At 43.3% G+C, this 18,505-nt stretch overlaps 1 protein-coding gene across 1 annotated transcript in view; it reads left to right on the forward strand.

The window, feature by feature from the left end:
• Nucleotides 1-18,505, forward strand: part of PCLO (piccolo presynaptic cytomatrix protein) — a 303,767-nt gene that overhangs the window by 99,172 nt on the left and 186,090 nt on the right. Inside the window, exons 4-6 of the mRNA XM_055000594.1 lie at nucleotides 3,724-5,034; nucleotides 10,005-15,006; nucleotides 15,398-17,409. Of these exons, the coding sequence (XP_054856569.1) occupies nucleotides 3,724-5,034; nucleotides 10,005-15,006; nucleotides 15,398-17,409 (8,325 nt within the window). The remainder of the gene's footprint in view (nucleotides 1-3,723; nucleotides 5,035-10,004; nucleotides 15,007-15,397; nucleotides 17,410-18,505) is intronic.

Raw genomic sequence — 18,505 nt, forward strand, 5'->3', positions numbered from 1 at the left:
TTCAAGGAGGGCAGCATCCATTTCCTCTCCCTGGTCAGGCAGTCTGTAGCACACTCCAACAACAATACACTTTGTCCTTCCTCTCCTTATTTCCACCCATATACTTTCCACTGGGTTGTCAACCACATTATCCAGAACTTGCTGACAATCAAGCCCTCTCCTCACATACAATGCCACTCCACTTTCTCTTCTACCCTTCTGGTTTTTCTTGAACAATTCGTACCCATTCACTACCACATTCCAGTCATGGGAATCATCCCACCGAGTCTCAGTAATTCCTACTATGTTGTAGCCTTCTGTTTGCAAGAGACGCTCAAGATATTCCTTCTTATCACCATACTTCAGGCATTGGTATATAGGCACTTGTAAACTTGTACCTTTGTTTGATCTGCCCTACCCAGGTGGGCCCCCACTGTTATCACTTCTTCATTGAAATCCCCATGTTGATCGTCCCCTTCCCCTTGCGGCATCAGTTTAAAGCTCTCTTGATGAAGCTCTCCAGGTTCTTTCCAAACATTTTCTTCCCTGACCTTGAAAGGTGAAGCCCATCATCTGCTAGAAGGCCTTCTCTAAGAAAACTTATCCCGTGGTCCCAGAACCCAAAGTGCTCCTGCCGGCACCACCACCTCAGCCAATGATTCACCTCGAGTATGGTCTGCTCCCTTTGCATTCCTCTTCCTTTGACAGGAAGGATAGAAGAGAATACCACCTGTGCCTCCAATGTCTTCAACTACCTTCCTAGAGCTTCATGGTCTTCTTTAATTCTTGAGATGGTATTTGCGGCCGTGTCATTAGTTCCCACATGAACCAGCACAAATGGGTACTGATCAGTTGGTCTGATCAGTTTTGGCAGTCAGCTTGTAATATCCTGAATTCTGGCTCCTGGCAAGCAAGACATCTCTCAAAGGACGGGATCTAACCTGGACACATGACATGCCATACCCCTGAGCAGAGAGTCCCTGATGACCACCACCTTCTATTTTCTTCCACTTCCATGTGGCTCCATTCCCTCTTCACTCCCTCCTCCAGGTTTTTGTGGTTCTCCTTCCACTCTCGTCTCCCTCACCATCTCAAGCACCTCAAAATGATTCTTGACCTCCAATGGACCAGAGCGTCGCCTGAGTCCAAGTCTTCTGGTTTGTACTGCAGAACTGAGAGGAGGCTCAGACGGGAGATCAACTCTTCCTTCTTCTCTTGGACTTATTTCTTCATTCTTGTGCAGAGCCCCCAGGCTCTTGTCAGTAAATCCTCCCCTTCCTTGATTTCCTGAAGGGTGGTGATCCTCTCCTCCAGGCTCTGAACCTTTTCTTCCAAAAGTCTGACCAGCTTACACTTCTGACAAGTGAAGTCCGCCTTCTCTTCTGGGAGGAAAACAAACATGGCACACTCCATGCAGGTGACTGGAAAGGGGCCTTCTTCATTGCCTCCCAAGTTTATTCCAAGAGTACTCTTCTAGCTGCAGTTCCCTTTCCTTCTCCTTCTCAGAGCCCAGATGGCTGTAAATCTAACTGCCATGTGCTCAGTGTGTGTGTGTTCTGGACCTTCCACACGTCCTCAGATGGCATGTCTGAACCCTTCTTCCTCTTGCCATGAAGTACTGGTCACTGAAGCTGCTCCCCCTCAGACACTCTCAGTCTTATGGACCTGGTAACTATAAAATCAACTCTGCAACTCTCTCCAGCTTTCCTTCCTGTTTGTTCTAGTTAGCTCTGTGTGTGTGCTGTGTGTTTTGTGTGCAATTGATTTGTAGTATTTTAAATAAAAAACCCTTTTTGATTGAACATGTGCCTCCTTATTGAAAGTGTTCTCTAGAGGAAGGGATCCTCATATACATTGGTACAAAAGATCCCAGTTACCCCGCTCTCTCAAGTTTATCCTTGTTGCTAATTCCCCCTACTCACAAGGAGACTTGTTCTTTGGGTAACAGGCTGACCCTGCTTAGCTTCTGAAATCTAACAAGATCAGGCTCATCTGGGCTATCTCTTCTGATAATACACCATTAACCACAACACTTGCTCTTGGATTCTTACATGAGTAATATCCATGTGGTAAATAGACTCCCCCAAGATTGCACTGAGACAACACTGCTTTCATAAAATCCCATTCTACACCATCAAAAGCCTTTTCATCAAAAAACATGAATATTGCTGTTGTTTTTAAACAGGATTCATAACCATAAGTAACCTTTCCAGACCACAAAACCAGAGAAGGAAGATTAAATTGGAAAAAAATTCTTCAATCAAACATTTAATGAAATTTTGTAGTTCCTCTTTTTGTAACAGCCATGAACCTAATCTCTATTTTTTTACCTCCTCATATGACCATGAAATGATAACAGGAGTGTGATCAGCAAAAGTCATTGGTCCTGTTGTGGTGAAGGAGAGTACTGTTAAATCATAGCTAGCTTATGATGCCTCATGGTGGGGTTTTCATGGCAAGAGACTAACAGAGATGGTTTGCTGTTGCCTGCCTCTGCAGCCTTGGTCTTCATTGGAGGTCTCCCATCCTATTACCAAGGTCGACCCTACTTAACTTCTGAAATCTGAAGAGATCATGCTTGCCTGGGCCTATTGTAATGCTATTTTAAAACATGATTCCTGGGCAATGTGAATTCCTTATCATATTGAAAAAGACTTGGCTTCTTACTGACTTTGAATTCTCTAGGGATGCATAAGATTCAACAAAATCCCAGTAAAGTAAAGTGTGTACATTTGTTTTTATCATCTTCTTTTGTAAGTTATTTAAATCGTCCCAGTCTAGAGAAGTATAAGGTGGACAGGACCCAAAAACAAAAGGTTTCTTGAGAAGTCTGTTGTGTTGTTGAGAGAAACTCAGAAAATTTTCTCAATCCATCTCGGAAGAGCCCGGGGGGGCAGGAATGCAGTGAACAGGAAAATTAGGTCGGCACCAGTCACCAAGTCAAAGTGGCCACACAGTTCTGAAAAGAGTATTTGTTATCAGAGCACTTTTTCAATACCATGGTTTTCTTCACTGAGAAACCTGCTATAGGCCATGGGAAGCAGAAAATTGCACAGTCTTTGCACAGCTCCTGCCTTTTCATCTGATGTGTTCTGTGATTGCTAAACAGATGTTACAGTAGGTTAAGAGCATTCAGAGGGAAACTGTATATGTAAGACAGTACTTCAAACTTTAATGATTTAATGAGTCATCTAATAAATTGAAAGCTGGAATTGATTATCAGTACAGCTAAATTGTAATCAGTGAAGCTGAGAGAGAATTCCATTTCTATTCTGAATCCACTTTGTATAGCACTTTAGGATAAAAGAGAATGAAAAAAACCCATGCAATATGGCCTGCTCCAACAGCAAATGGAAGCTTTTCTTTATTATTTTCTTCATTATTTTTTTCATGCTGGTTTCAATGTCCTTGAAAAGCCACCTGTACTGGGATTTTGGCAGTATGCATATATATTCATGCTTATTTGGTTCACTAAAAAGACAGAAAATTAATTGTTACTTTTTTTAACCAGTGGATGGTGCTAATTAACCCTCTCAGAGAGGATGGCTATGATATTCTGGACAATTTTTACATTCATGAAAAATCAACGCAAAACTTGTAAAACAAGGTTTATATACATTTCACATCACAGCCAAAGAAATTATGACTTGTAAAGTTGAAGTGCTGTTTTCAACCATAAGTATAATATGAAAAATTTAACACAATGTATACTTTATTAATGTAATCCTACTTGTTATATTATAGGTACAAGAATGGCTATGCTTAAATTGCCAGATGCAGCGAGCATTAACAGGACACCTTGGGGATGTGGGCCAATTGACATCTCCTGTGCTTCCCAAATCATCACCCAAACCATCAGTCTCTGCTCTAAGCCATCCTAAGCTTGCTGAGTCATCTCCCCAGCAGAAGACGGCAGCACAACCTTCCCGGGTACTGGAAAAAACAAAAGAAGTCCCAGAAATTCAGAAGGAAGATCTGAAACTTCAGCTGAAAAAAAAGGTAAAGGACATTTCTGCTAATAAAGTCCAAGAGACTGTTGAAAAAGAATATTTAGAAGCTCAGCAAGAAAAATTAGAAAAACCAGTACCAGCAGATAAAATCATACAGAGTATTCAAAGGGAAGGTTCAAAAATTCACAAGGTAAAATTGGCAAAGTCTCCCTCTGCTGATCAGATTGCAAAGAAAGACCTAAAACTGATCACATGGACATCTGCAGATAAGATCTCAGAAGTCATACAAAAGAAAGAGGCAGATGAATTGGCAAAAACATCACCTAGTGATAAAATTCTGAAAGTCATAGTAGCCATGACACCATCACTTGAAGAAACTCAGAAAGGAAATGAAGAGCGGAAAGTTGCCCAGACACAATCTACTGATCAAATTCAGAAGGAAGTTCCAAACCTTCAACAGGTGAAATTGGCCAAAGCACCACCTGCTTATCATATTCAAAAGGAGGAGACAAAGATCGCGCAGGTAAAACTGGTAAAAACTTCATCTGCTGATAAGATTGTACAGCAGTTTCAAAAGGAAGATTTGAAACATAAGCAAGAAAAACTGATTGAAATATCATCTACTAGTAAAATTAAGAGACCAGATCCAACATTTAAGCAGGCAAAACTGGACAAAATACCATCTGCTGATCACATTTGGAGGGATGAATCAAAATTGCATCAAGCAAAAATAGTGAAGACATCCTCTGCTGATCAGCTTCGAATGGATGATTTGAAATTTCAGCAGGTAAAACTGGCAAAGATGGCTGTGGAGAGTACAGTTTCTTCCAGATCAAGTACTGATCAGGCTCAACTGGCAAGAATAGTGGAAGATGACACCAGATCTCCGTTCTTGCCAGACATACCCCAGTTCCCTGAGATCAAGCTTGAACGAGTAACAGGTGAAGCTGAAGAACCAAGAAAAAAGGAAGACATTAAAAAGGAGGATTCGGTCATAGGAATTCCAGAGACCTTCTCCAAAGATCAGAAGTCCCCAAAACAAATTTCAGTTCCAGCAATACCATTATCAAAATCTGATCACGTGGAAGCACTAAAAAGAAAAGCAGTAAGTTTTAATTTTCCTCTTCCATCTCTTGTTGTAACGGATTTATCTGTACCTTATTAGAGCTTCTGAACTGTCCAGCATGGAAATTTATTTCCAAAATTATGGATAGACTCAGAGCTTCAGATAAGGTCCAAAAATGAAGATCTCTCTTTAGAGAACCTGTTTCAGTAAGATTTATGTGGGTTCTTCTAATTTTCAGATCTTTCCCGTCAAGGTGCACTGAGATTTCCTTAGAGTTAAAATCTTTATTCTTTACTGAAATAAATACTAATCCTTTAAATTAAGCAAAATACTAGACTATAAAAGCATACTTAAAATAAACATATGAATGCATTAAAAGGTAAATCTCAACTTTTCTCAATCAAAACTACGAGTGATTTAAAATCAGATCATATTTAGTTTATTCTGAAATGCATTGGAATTTCATAAATACAGAGAGAGATACATTTGTCACCTAAATCAAAAAGAGTCCAGTAACACGTTTAAGACTAACCAATTTTATTGTAGCATAAGCTTTCGAGAATCACCGATCTCTTTGTCAGATGCATGGAGGGCCAAAAGAAACTGGTCAGATATAGAGGAGGAGAGGGGAGGGCAGAGTAGATGCAAACAACTCCTTCTGATATGGAGATGCAAACAGCTCCTTCTGATATGGAGATCAGTTTGCTTCTGTAAAGGTTCAGAGGAGTTAGCCATGTTAGTCTGTAGTAGCAAAATCAAAAAGAGTCCAGTAGCACCTCCAAGACCAATCAATTCCACTGCAGCACAAGCCTTCGAGAATCACAGCTCTCCCCGCCAGATGCTTCTGACGAAGAGAACTGTGATCCTCGAAAGCTCTTCGTCAGAAGCATCTGGCGGGGAGAGCTGTGATTCTCAAAGGCTTGTGCTGCAGTGGAATTGGTTGGTCTTGGAGGTGCTACTGGACTCTTTTTGATTTTGCTACTACAGACTAACACGGCTAACTCCTCTGGATTTGTCACCTAAAATCTTCTGTGTGAGATTTCCTTCATCCTGGCCTGGCTGGAGGACTCTCTCAGACCCTCCACTTCATCACACTCAGCTGTATGAGTTAAAGGTCTTTATTAAGAGATTTCCACTAGTAGAACACTGTACAGAGCATTGCCTAGAATGCCAAAGCGAAGCCCTCTCAGAAAGGTTATACCCCCCAGTCTCCTCCCCCCTAGTTTAAATGAAAGTCCATTGAAGTTGGCGTGTAGCTTCTAAGCGGGAAAAACCAGGGAGAGATGCAGAGCTGAGTCCTCCAGGTCGGTCGGCTCCCTGACACTCCCTCCCACCTGCACTGATAACACCGTTCGGCAGAGACAGCAGCGGAAGCCCAGCCAAGAGAGCAGCGGAGCAGCAAAGCCGCTAGTCGACTCCCCCCCCCCGCCCCCAACACCTCCATGTATGGGCTGGCTGGCTGGCTGGCTGGCCTGCCCGACAAGCCCCAGTTTTGGTATTATACTAAATAACTTTTGCTATCTATAAAGACATCTATAAGATCTTTTACATGTGACAATAATATAAAAATGTGATTGGTCTTAAATTTAGTTGATTCTTCGTATTTTTAATCATGTGACATTTTGCTAAACCAACATGATGCCACAGCACACCTGCATAGATAAGACTCTGCATTTTTAAAAAAAGTTTAAAAACGACTACAAGCTCGATGAACGGATTATACTCGCTCTAGCAATGGAAAAAATTGTTTCTCTACCCTTTTCCAAACTACTTTCAATTGATTGTCAAAGATTTTTTAAAAATCCATATTTTTCCACAACCTGCTACTGAACTGCATTAAAGGTCATACAAAGTTCACCAAATGCATGTGTATAATTAGAGTATATATGATTAAAATCGTATCTTCTATGACACTCCCAACTGTACTGCATAACTTTTCAATAAAATAGATCCTAGAAACAATGGAAGTCATCCCACCAAATTTAGTGGGGGTTTTATTCCTGTTTATCTTACCAAATAGCCTGTATTAAAATAGCTGCAATAAGTGGGACATCGGTGTTTAACGTGGTTATGTTATGATAAATTTGTTTGGGTGAATATTCTTGAGTCACAGAAGGTTTGTTGATGCCATAGAATGGCTAGTCATCACAAGTTATTTTGGTATATTAGCCTGAAGTATACCAAACAGGTATAACTATAAACTATGTTACCTATTTCATGTCATTTTTCAGAACTGCTATTCCCAACAAAAAATGAAACATAAATCTAGGACAACGAAATAGGAAAACTCTCAAGAAATCTTGTTAAAGACTTCTAAAATATCTGAAATTGATCATTGTATGTTTAGATAAGATATAGTGGACTTTTGGCTAGTGCATAAATTTTATAGCAGAAGGTAGAAGAAGATGGCCTGTAATAAAATCCATAAACCTCACCCCCGGTCCTAGGATTACCAGCTCTGGGTTGGCAAATTCCTGGTGATCTGGGAGTGGAGCCTAAGGAGGGCGGGGTTTGGCAACGGAAGGGACCTCAGCAGGATACAGTGCCTGACGGCACAATCCTAAGCAGAGTTACCCTGGTCTAAGCCCATTGATTCCAGTGGGCTTAGACTAGAGTAACTCTGCTTAGGAGGGCACTGTTAGAGTCCTCACTCCAAAGGTACCATTTTCTCCAGGGGAACTGATCACTGTAGTCTGGAGATGATGTAATTCCGGGAGCTCTCCAGGCCCCACCTGGAGGTTGGCAAGTTGACAATCCAACCCGCCCCCCCGCCCCCCCAGTTTTAGCCCATGAACCACATGCCCGTCTCCGTCGCAGTAATGTCCTGTAACTGTTGCACAAGTTACCATCTTCTTCTGTGTCTTAATGGCATGAGAACAGAGAGAAGGCAGCAAGCTTCTGGCCTTTGTGTCTAGATGCTGCTTCCAAAGAAAAATTGCATGGCAATAGCTCTCTTCTCTTTTATACTCACGGCTGGTGAGAAGTGGGATCCAGAAGCCAGATCCACCACAATTCCAGACTTGCCCAATTTAAGACTCCACCAGGGAATGATTGCCAGCCCAGTGGGAATATGGAGAATATGGCACAAAATGGCAGTGATGGAAAGTCTTCCCACTAATCAAACTTACTTCTCTTGGTCAGTGATGTTGCAGCCTCTCACCACAATGTGGCAGTACGAGAGTTCATCTGTTTGTATGTTTGCATCCTGTCCTTCTTCCCCTCCATTAGTTCCTGGAAAGATTTATATGCCACTCCCCTCCTCCAAGGCACCCAAGGCAGCTTACAGAAAGATACCAAAATATCTTTTGACAACCAGTTTAAACAAACGCCTTGGGTTGGTCCTATCCCACTGGGCTTTCTAACTTGGGCCCCAGGCTGTGAGACCCAGGCCCTTCATCTTTCACTCAAGGGCTTGAGCATCTGGCCACACCCAGCTGAAATGCCTGCAAGCAGAAGGCATCTCAGCCCAGATCTTAGCTTCTGCTAGCAAGCTAGCAAGGTTCTTCCTCTTTGGCCGTGGATCTCCATTCATCCTTGAAAGCCAAATTACAGCTGTGTGGGATCCCTATTTTGAATTAGATCATGTAGAGAGGGGGGTTTAACCCTTCCATTTCCACACAGATATCTAATCAAACTGCCCTGCCCCCCACTGTTTTAGCCCTTAAAAAAGAAACAGGAGTCTCTTGTATGGATTTTTGATCAGGATTGTTAGCTGATATTTGGTTGTGGCTCTTCAGCATCTAGGCTGCCATTGGTGTGCATTGCAGGCATATTTCTTCACCTACAACTTGAATACTGTCTCTAGAAAGAATCACAGAATCATACAATTGGAAGGGACCTTACAGACCATCTAGTCCAACCCCCTGCCCAATGCAGGAACAGCCTGAAGCATCCCCAACAAGGATTCACCCAGCTGCTCCTTGAAGACTGACAATGAAGGGGGATCCAATTTCACTGCCAATTCCACTGCTGAATTACTCATAACATGAAGAAGGTTTTCCTAATGTCCAGCAAGTATCTTCACTCCTGTAGTTTAAACCCATTATTTCGAGTCCTGTTCTCTGTTGCCAGCAGGAACAGCTCCCTTCCCACTGCTAAGAAAGCCTTTTAGGTACTAAAAGAGAACAATCATGTCTGCCCTCAGCCTCCTCTTCTCCGATCTAAACATTCCCAAGTCCTTCAGTCTTCCCTCGTAGGGCTTCGTCTTCAGACCCCTGAGGATCCTGGTTGCTCTCCTCTGCACCCGTTCCAATTTGTCCACACCCTTTGCGAAGTGAGGCCCCCAGAACTGCACACAATACTCCAGGTGCGGCCTGGCCAACACGGTGTATCGTGGGACAGACAATGACGTCCTGCGATTTGGGTGTCATGCCTTTGTTGATGCATTCGCCTTTTTTGCTGCTGCGTCACACTGGCTGCTCGTATTCAGCTTCCCATCCACCCCTGCCCCGAGATCTCGTGCGCACACACCCTGCTGCCCAAAAATGCACCGCCCACCCAGTATGCATGCTTTGCATTTTGGTTACTCAGGTGCAGAGCCCGGCACTTATCCTTGTTAAATGGCATCTTATTCAAACCTGCCCACTTTTCCAGTCTGCTCAGATCTCATTGAATTCTACCTTCAGGAGTTTTTGCTACTCCTTCCATTTGATGTAATCTGCATATTTAATGAGTAATCCTTTATCATTGATAAAAATACTCTTTAACAATTTTGCTGTGATCACAACCACCTGGCTATAATTAAAAGTTCTAGAAATACCTTGAAAATAATGTTTAATAGTCTGAATTTTTGCATAAATTATAATTATACTGAATGAGGAAAGTAATGATAAAAATGGCATTTTATATCCTGAGATAACATTGATGCATTTTCCTACTCTTAGTTTAACCTGACTCTTTTTATTAGAGTTAATACTTTGTCATGAACGTGTGTGTTATTCTTAATGTGATTTAATTACCTTAAGATGATGAGTCTGAATATGTGTGTGCTTATTTGCTGTATCTGTTAGGAAAAAGAAGATGACAAATCAGACACTTCAAGTTCACAGCAACAAAAAAGTCCGCAAGGCCTCAGTGACACAGGATACTCGTCAGACGGGATATCAAGTTCACTTGGTGAAATTCCCAGTTTTATCCCTAGTGAGGAAAAGGATATGCTGAAAGAACCTTACAAACAAGAAACCTTTTCGCAAGAAAGCAGCCCAGTGAGTCCTTCTGACCTTGCTAAGCTGGAAAGCACAGTCTTGTCCATATTGGAAGCTCAAGCATGTAGCCTGGCTGAAGAAAAATCTGGAAAGAGCAAAGTTCTTTGTGACGTTTATGCTGAACAGACAAAAGACCCCCACAAAAGAAAGCCTCTGGTTATGACACCAGAATCCTGCAGTTCAGATGACGAAGATTTAACAATGCCAAAAATCCAAGGGAAAAATGGAGGAGCCCCTGCAGAAGATGATAAACGAAGCATGCCACCTTGGAAAGGGTACAAGCAAAAGGCAGAAGCAATGGAAGATGCCTCGATAAGAAGGCAGTGCAGTGACTCTGTAGAAGATAGCAGTGAGAGTGAGAATTCACCAGTCCCACGGAGAAAAAGACGGACTAGTGTTGGTTCTTCCAGCAGTGATGAATATAAAGCAGAAGACAGTCCAGGCTCAGGTGATGAAGACTTCATTCGAAAACAGATCATGGAGATGAGTGCTGATGAAGATGCCTCAGGATCTGAAGATGACAAATTCATCAAGAAGCAGCTGAAGGAAATCATCACAAGTGAAAGCCCAATAAAGGAAGAAGTGAAGAGTAAAAAAGGGACAGCAGGAAAACATAAGAGGATAACGCGCAAAAGTAGTGCCGGCCATGACGAGGATGCTGGCAGGCGCCATTCCTGGCATGACGATGATGATGAAACCTTTGATGAAAGTCCACAATCAAAATATAGGGAAACAAAAAGCCAGGACAGTGAAGATATCACCAGAGGAGGCCTTCGTCGTTTCAAGACGATAGAACTTAACAGCACAATAATAAATAAATATTCTGAGGAATCTGAACAGGCAAAGAGGAGACTATATTTTGATGAAGAGCCAGAGTTAGAGATGGAGAGTCTTACAGATTCACCCGAGGACAGGTCCCGGGGAGAAGGGTCTTCTAGTCTGCATGCCTCCAGTTTCACCCCAGGTACCTCTCCGACATCTGTGTCATCGCTTGATGAAGACAGTGACAGTAGTCCAAGCCATAAAAAAATGGGAGGAGAAAGTAAACAGCAACGTAAAGCCAGACATCGGACCCATGGCCCTCTTCTTCCAACTATTGAAGACTCTTCAGAAGAGGAGGAGCTCAGGGAGGAGGAAGAACTGCTGAAAGAGCAAGAAAAACAACGTGAACTAGAGCAACAGCAAAGGAGGAGCTCTAGCAAAAAATCTAAGAAAGACAAGGATGAGCTCAGAGCCCAGAGAAGAAGAGAGCGGCCAAAGACACCCCCAAGTAATCTTTCTCCAATTGAGGATGCTTCCCCAACTGAAGAGCTGCGTCAGGCAGCAGAAATGGAAGAATTGCATCGATCTTCCTGTTCTGAATACTCACCAAGTATTGAATCAGATCCAGAAAACTTTGAAATCAGTCCAGAAAAAATAATAGAAGTGCAAAAGGTTTATAAGTTTCCTACAGCTGTCTCTTTATATTCTCCTACAGAAGAGCAGCCTCCTGAGACTGTTAAAGAAGATACCAGTCTGAAGACTTTAATAAGTGTTGAACAAGTATATGAAGAAATGCTGCACACGTCTCACAAAGCCCCCAGGTTCGCAGATATCAGTGAAAAAGATGAGGTCTTTGAAAAAGAGCCTTTGTATGGTGGCATGCTGATCGAGGACTACATTTATGAATCTTTGGTGGAAGATGCCTACAGCGGGGCTCCTGAAGCTGGTCTCATTACAAGAAAGGATGAGAGTGATGAATTTAGCCAACAGAAAGATAGAGAGAAGAAAGCAAAGCCTTCTGATCAGCTAGACAGAGGCCCTATGCAAAAATCTAGAGATGTACAAGAAGACTATTACAGCATAGAGTCATTGCATTCTGTTATGCCTCAAGAAGACATTGTGTCTAGCTCTTACATTATGCCAGAAAGCCATGAAATAATCGTATTGGAAAGTGAGGCTCCATCTTCGAGTGACGAAAAGCAGTTGTTCGATGCAGGTGCTGCTTATGAAGAGCTTATGAAGCGCCACGGAGTGCAGCTGAGCCAAAACGCCCGTCCTCCTCAGCTGCCTCCTGCATTAACTCCTCTCTCAGAGACAAAGACACCTGGGGAAGCACCAGGTAGCACGTCCTGGGCATCAAGTACTCCTTCAGAAGGTCTCGATTCACTGCCACTGAGTTCTGTAGGGCTTCCTATTCCAGACGTCAAAATTACTCAGCACTTTACAATGGAAAGTACAGAAGAAGAAATTGAATACCTCACTGATTATGCCCAGGAGGCTGAAGAAATTCTTTCCCATGAGACATCCATACTGACCTACTCAGAGGCCTCAGAAAGTGCTGCATCCATTTTACCTTCAGATACATCGTCTCTTACATCATCCACATCTTCAGTTTACACCACTGGTGGTAGTTCTCCTGTGGCCGGACCAGATGGCCTGACTTTAGGCCACGCAGAAACAGCAGATACCGTGAGCAAGTTACCGGATTCTGATGGGACCAGTTCAGGGAACCAGGTTCCCATCACTCCAGCCAAGGACTGCTCTGAATGGGCTGTGTTACTACCTAAGAGGGCATTTTTAGCCAAAGATGTAACTCATGTAGACCAGGTTTCAGTTTCCTTGCCTGAAATTGAGCCCTTCACAGCAACATCTGAAGATACAAAACCCGGGCATCTCATCCCTGTCTCTGTTGCCTTGGAAACCATCTCATCCGAAGAGAACAAAACTAGAAAAGATGGGACTGCTCCTGAGGCTGTGACGGGGTTCTATGAAGAGGAACAAAAAAGAGGTGCTGTCAGCATAGCAAGGGCAGCTTTAACAGATTCTGTATCTGATGGAAAGCTTACATTTACAGCCCCTGCTGTAGAACCCACAACTGTCACATCCTTCTTTACTCCTACTGTGCCTACGTTGCCACCGGCAGTTTTATCATTTCCCACTGTTGCATCCAAAACATCCTCATATACCCGAAGTTCTTCTTTAGAGTCTCCTGCTCAGCCATCTCCTCTTCCCACCCCTCGACCTCCTCCGCCCCCGCCCCCACCTCCGCCCCCTCCCCCTCCCCCACCTATTCTGCCTAAGCCAGCTCTTTATCCTAAAAAGAAGCCTCTGGCTAAGGCTTCCACCATAGGACCGCCTGTCAGCAGTGTCAAATCGGTAGAGACAAGTTCTGCCATAAAAACCAATGGGACACTTATGACAAGGCTGCCTACATCCACACCCCCTCCCATCCCTCCGAAACCGGCTTTAATTCCATCAGGACTTGTGTTCACACACAGACCTACTGAAGTGATTAAGCCTCCTATCGCTCCCAAACCAGCAATTCCTCAGTTGCCAACAAGTGTTCATAAACCAGCAGAAGTACAACCCAAGCCAGTAGGTTTGTCTTTCTCGAGTGGTATGTCTTTGAACCTGGTTTCCCCTGCTGAGTACAAGCCGGCACCCCCCACTTCTCCACTGTCTCCACACTCTAACAGATCTTCTCCAAGGCTGTCAAAACCCACTCAGGAAACCTATGTTGTTATCACGTTGCCCTCTGAGCCGGGAACTCCAACTGAGTCTATTACCAGCCACGCAATTACCAGTTGGCCTTCAGGGTCACCCCCTAAGGAACAGGTTCCACTAGACATGCAACCGTTATTTACTCCACCCAAGAGTGCTCTACAGATTCAAAGCACAAGTGATCAAATGGCTCCTGCTATTCCTATCAGCGCATGCTCAATTTTTGAAATAGTCCCAAGCTCAGCAACACAGTTAATAACAACAGAGGTTGCCAGAACTTCAGTATCGTTGGTTAGAAGTGCTGGCTTAGGTAGTGTTTCCATAACTATACCTCCAGATCCAGCACATTTAGTAGATCCATCCAGATATAGAGAGAATGGAAGATTCCATCTCTTTAGTGATATCATTGATCTTCGCACTTTGGCTAAAATGGATTTTGAAAGGACAGACAGCTGTATGGATCTCTCTGCTGCTCCCATTGACGTAAGAAGGCAAGCCATAGCAAGTCAGGTTTCTGGACGGCCAATAAGCACCGTTCGACCAGCTATTATAAATCTCAGCACTGCATCAACAGCAGAGCCCTCTGTAGCTTCAGTTACTGAAACAATTACAATAGTGACCTGCACAGCTAGTTTAAGCTACACTTCTAGTACAGAAAGTCTTGTAGATCTTGGACATGCAATGACAACTCCGCTGCAGCTAACATCACAACATTTTGAACTTGGATCCAGGGTTGCAGGTAGCCAGGCACAGTCCGCAGGCAGAGACGAAGTGCCCATAAATCTGTCCTTAGGTGCTCCAGTGCATGCTGTTACCTGGGCTTCTACCAAGCCAGTGACTGACCCTCTTGTGGGTGTAACCAATGGTTGGGCCAATGTTTGCACTGCTCACGAACCTATGGAGAGTGGAGCAGTTGATCTCAGCACCACAAAACCTCACAGGACAATGGTGACAGTGGATGAAATGACTTCGGGAATTGTTACCACTGTAATAGAAGATGATGAAAAACCTGTGGACTTGACGGCAGGGAGAAGGGCTGTTTGTTGTGATGTGATCTATAAGCTGCCATTCAGCAGGAGCTGCGTAGCTCAAGCTCCTGCAGCAACACTGCCTGAAGATCGTTTTGGTTACAGGGATGATCATTATCAGTATGACCGCTCAGGGTCTTATGGCTACAAAGCCATGGGAGGTATGAAGCCTTCTATGTCAGACACCAATTTATCAGAAGCTGGACTTTTCCTGTACAAAAGCAAGAATACGTTTGATTACCAAGTTGGGGCAACTGATGTAGCCGTAGACTTGACTTCTGGCAGAGTAACAGCAGGTCAGTATGACGGGGCATCAGATCTATCTTTGAAATATAATAATGGTGTTACTCATCTCATTTCAGGATGAATTATTTTTATTTTATATTTTTTTTTTGCCTTTTTTATTATACTTTATGTTGAATGATGTGGAAGCAATGCTGGAATTGACACGTGTATTTTTTTTTGGTTTCTTCTTTTTACGTCAAGTGTTTTGCTCAAGAGGTGCCTGCATGTGCCTGCAGATGCTTTTTTCTCCCCACCACATGCCTAAAGTAGATCATTAAAATGAAGATTTGCATGACACCCGCTCCCCCCTCATTTTACTTGTCTCCATGCAATGGCATTCAGAATCCACAAGAAATTGCTTGTTTTGGGAAACAGAATGATAACTCTGCCATGTAATTTCAGGTGAAATTGTGGATTACTCAAGCAAGATTACTAGTCCTTATCCAGAGACCCGGCAAGTTATTTCTGGCATGGGGATCAGTGAACCTCAGTATTCCCAAGCAAGAATAGTGCCAACTTTAGGATCCCCATATGGCACTGGGAATGTTTTAAGGTCATCCAATGGAGTTGTGTATTCATCAGTTGCAACTCCGGTCCCATCGACCTATGCTATCACTACACAACCAGGTTCTATTTTCAGTACTTCAGCTAGAGACCTATCTGCTCTCCCAACAATTAGCACAATGCCCTCGTTATCAGCTTTGCAACAGAGCCAGGCATTCCCAAAACCATACAGTTTCTTGACAACTGCATCCTCGGACAAAGAGGGTGAGATGACTGACATGGACATTGAACCAAGCTTACATCCTTACCCCACAGAAATTATGGCCACTGAGCCCAGCAACTTGCTGCCTGCCTTTACGACCACTTCAGAAGCGTTCATAGATGTCGTTCAGGATGAAGCAGCGCTTCTCATTGGCCCGCAAGAGGGCAAGCAGCAGCACCTTGACTTGGAGCGTGAGCTTCTCGAGCTTGAGAAACTGAAACAGCAGCGTTTTGCCGAGGAGCTAGAGTGGGAACGCCAAGAGATACAAAGGTTCAGAGAACAAGAACAGTTTATGGTCCAAAAGAAGCTTGAGGAATTGCAGTCTATGAAGCACCATCTCCTATATCAACAAGAGGAAGAGCGACAGGCTCAGTTCATGATGAGACAGGAAACATTAGCTCAGCAGCAGCTACACATTGAACAAATACAGCAACTTCAACAGCAGCTTCATCAGCACTTGGAGGAACAAAAGATCCACCAGATCTATCAGTATAATTATGACCCTTCAGGAACTGTGTCTCCGCCAACAACCACAGATCAAGCCATTATTGAAGACCAATACACAGCTGCTGTAAATGGCCAGTTTTGGACAGGTGAGGAAGCCACTACAACCACTTCTGCTGCGCTGGGCATTGAAATCCCACAAAGCCAAGCCTGGTACACAGTTCAGTCAGATGGTGTTACTCAGTACATTCCTAGGCCTGGCATACTAAGCTCTGTTTCAGAGATGTCTCTTAAGGACGTGGAAGCAAGAGAGGAAAAGCAGCTGAGAAAGAGGAGCTCCATGCCAAAGCTGCGTGGCCCATATGGAGAACTGGATGAAGCCATGGAAGAGGAGCCCCGGTGTCTGAAAAAGATAATGGAGAGTGGTGTCCAAACTGACGATGAGGATAGTGCAGATATGAGCTACACAGACCTGAGACAGAGAACTAAAAAGAGTGTGGATACAAGCGTTCAGACTGATGACGAGGACCAAGATGAATGGGACCCAATGAGCAGATCAAGAAGAAAAACTCATATAGGAAAATACGATGCAACCCCTGAGGTGGGCAAGGCAAAACCATTCTCCAAAGTCTCCAGCATTGCAGTACAGACAGTAGCAGAGATTTCTGTACAAACAGAACCTGCGGGGATGATAAGGACCCCGTCACTAAGAGCCCAGTTGGACGCTAAGGTAGAAATAGTAAAACACATTTCAGCTCCAGAAAAGACATATAAAGGTGGAAGTTTGGGATGTCAGACAGAAACAGACTCAGACTCTCAAAGCCCCCAATACCTCACAGCCACTTCCCCTCAAAAAGACAAAAAACGCCCAACACCCTTAGAAATAGGTTATTCAACCCATCTCCGGCCAGAACCCTCACTTCAAGTCGCCCCTTCCCCTCCAAAATCCCCCAAAGTTCTCTATTCTCCCATTTCACCTGTTTCTCCAGCTGCAGTTATAGAGTCAGCATTTGTACCCTATGAAAAATCCGTAAGTGAAGACATCGGCTCTCAGAAGATCATGCATGCTGATGTCACCACAATTCCCGAGCTGAGTCCGAAGTCTGCCAAGGTGATACAGCGTTCCTTGTCTGACCCTAAACCTCTGAGCCCAACAGCTGAAGATCCCTCCAGAGGTCATTTCCAGTACTCTGATGGCTTCTTGGTAAGAGATCACCTTTTTTATGATATGAGATTGAGTTCAGCAACACTCTACACGTTTTAATGAGCACCAGTTTACTAAACAGATCTCTATAGGTGAACTGTTCACTGGCCTATTCTGGAAATAAAGCTCTGGTAGGTTAGAAACCTGACAGGGGAGTTAATTTTCTTGTTAATGATTAAAAAAACATTCTATTTAATTAAATAAAGTTTATAGATTTGGAGCTGCGAGGATGATAAATCAATCTGCTTCCTCAAAGTATGAAGGCATTTCCCTGAAACAGAAATTAATTGTGAAGAAGTATAAGAAAAGACTTAGTAGTTTTTTTCACAGACTTAAATTAGTTACCATTTTTTTCAAAAATTCATGTCTAGTTGAAAATAGTTTGGAATACCATAAGTGTTTGTTAGGGTATATTGTTATCTTTCCTTATTTTTTGGGTCACTGTGTGTGTGAGAGACTGAGGAAGTGTGTGTGACAGAGAGAGTGTGTGAGAAAGAATGTGTTGTGTTGTGTGTGTGTGACAAAGAAAGAGAGAAACTGTGTGCAAGAAGGAGGGAGAGTACATGAGTGAAAGAGCAAGGATGAGAGAGAGAGAGAGAGAGAGAGAGAGAGAGAGAGAGAGAGAGAGAGAGAGAGAGAGAGAGAGAGAGAGAGAGAGAGAGAGAAAGAAAGAAAGAAAGAAAGAAAGAAAGAAAGAAAGAAAGAAAGAAAGAAAGAAAGAAAGAAAGAAAGAAAGAAAGAAAGAAAGAAAGAAAGAAAGGGCAAGAGAGTGCACGAGAGAGAGAGCACCTGCAGTGAGCATGGCAGTGTTCTTTCTTGAAGCTACAGTTTGACACAGTTCCTAAATGTATGGAGGGGACCAGTCTAATACTACTCCATTCAGAAAAGAGCAGCGAGTGTAGGTAAGTACAGCTGGATGCACACTGGAACAAAAAATCTTAACTTCATATATATGGTAATGCGTTGTAAATTGGCTGAGACCAAGATTGAAAGAGATCTTGGGGTTATAGTGAATAGTTCGATACAAATGTTGATTCAGTTTGTAGCAGCAGTGAAAAAGGCAAACTCCATGCTGGGATTTTTACAAAAAAAAGTT

Source organism: Eublepharis macularius, chromosome 16, assembly GCF_028583425.1.
Source record: "Eublepharis macularius isolate TG4126 chromosome 16, MPM_Emac_v1.0, whole genome shotgun sequence".
Taxonomy (NCBI): Eukaryota; Metazoa; Chordata; class Lepidosauria; order Squamata; family Eublepharidae; genus Eublepharis; species Eublepharis macularius.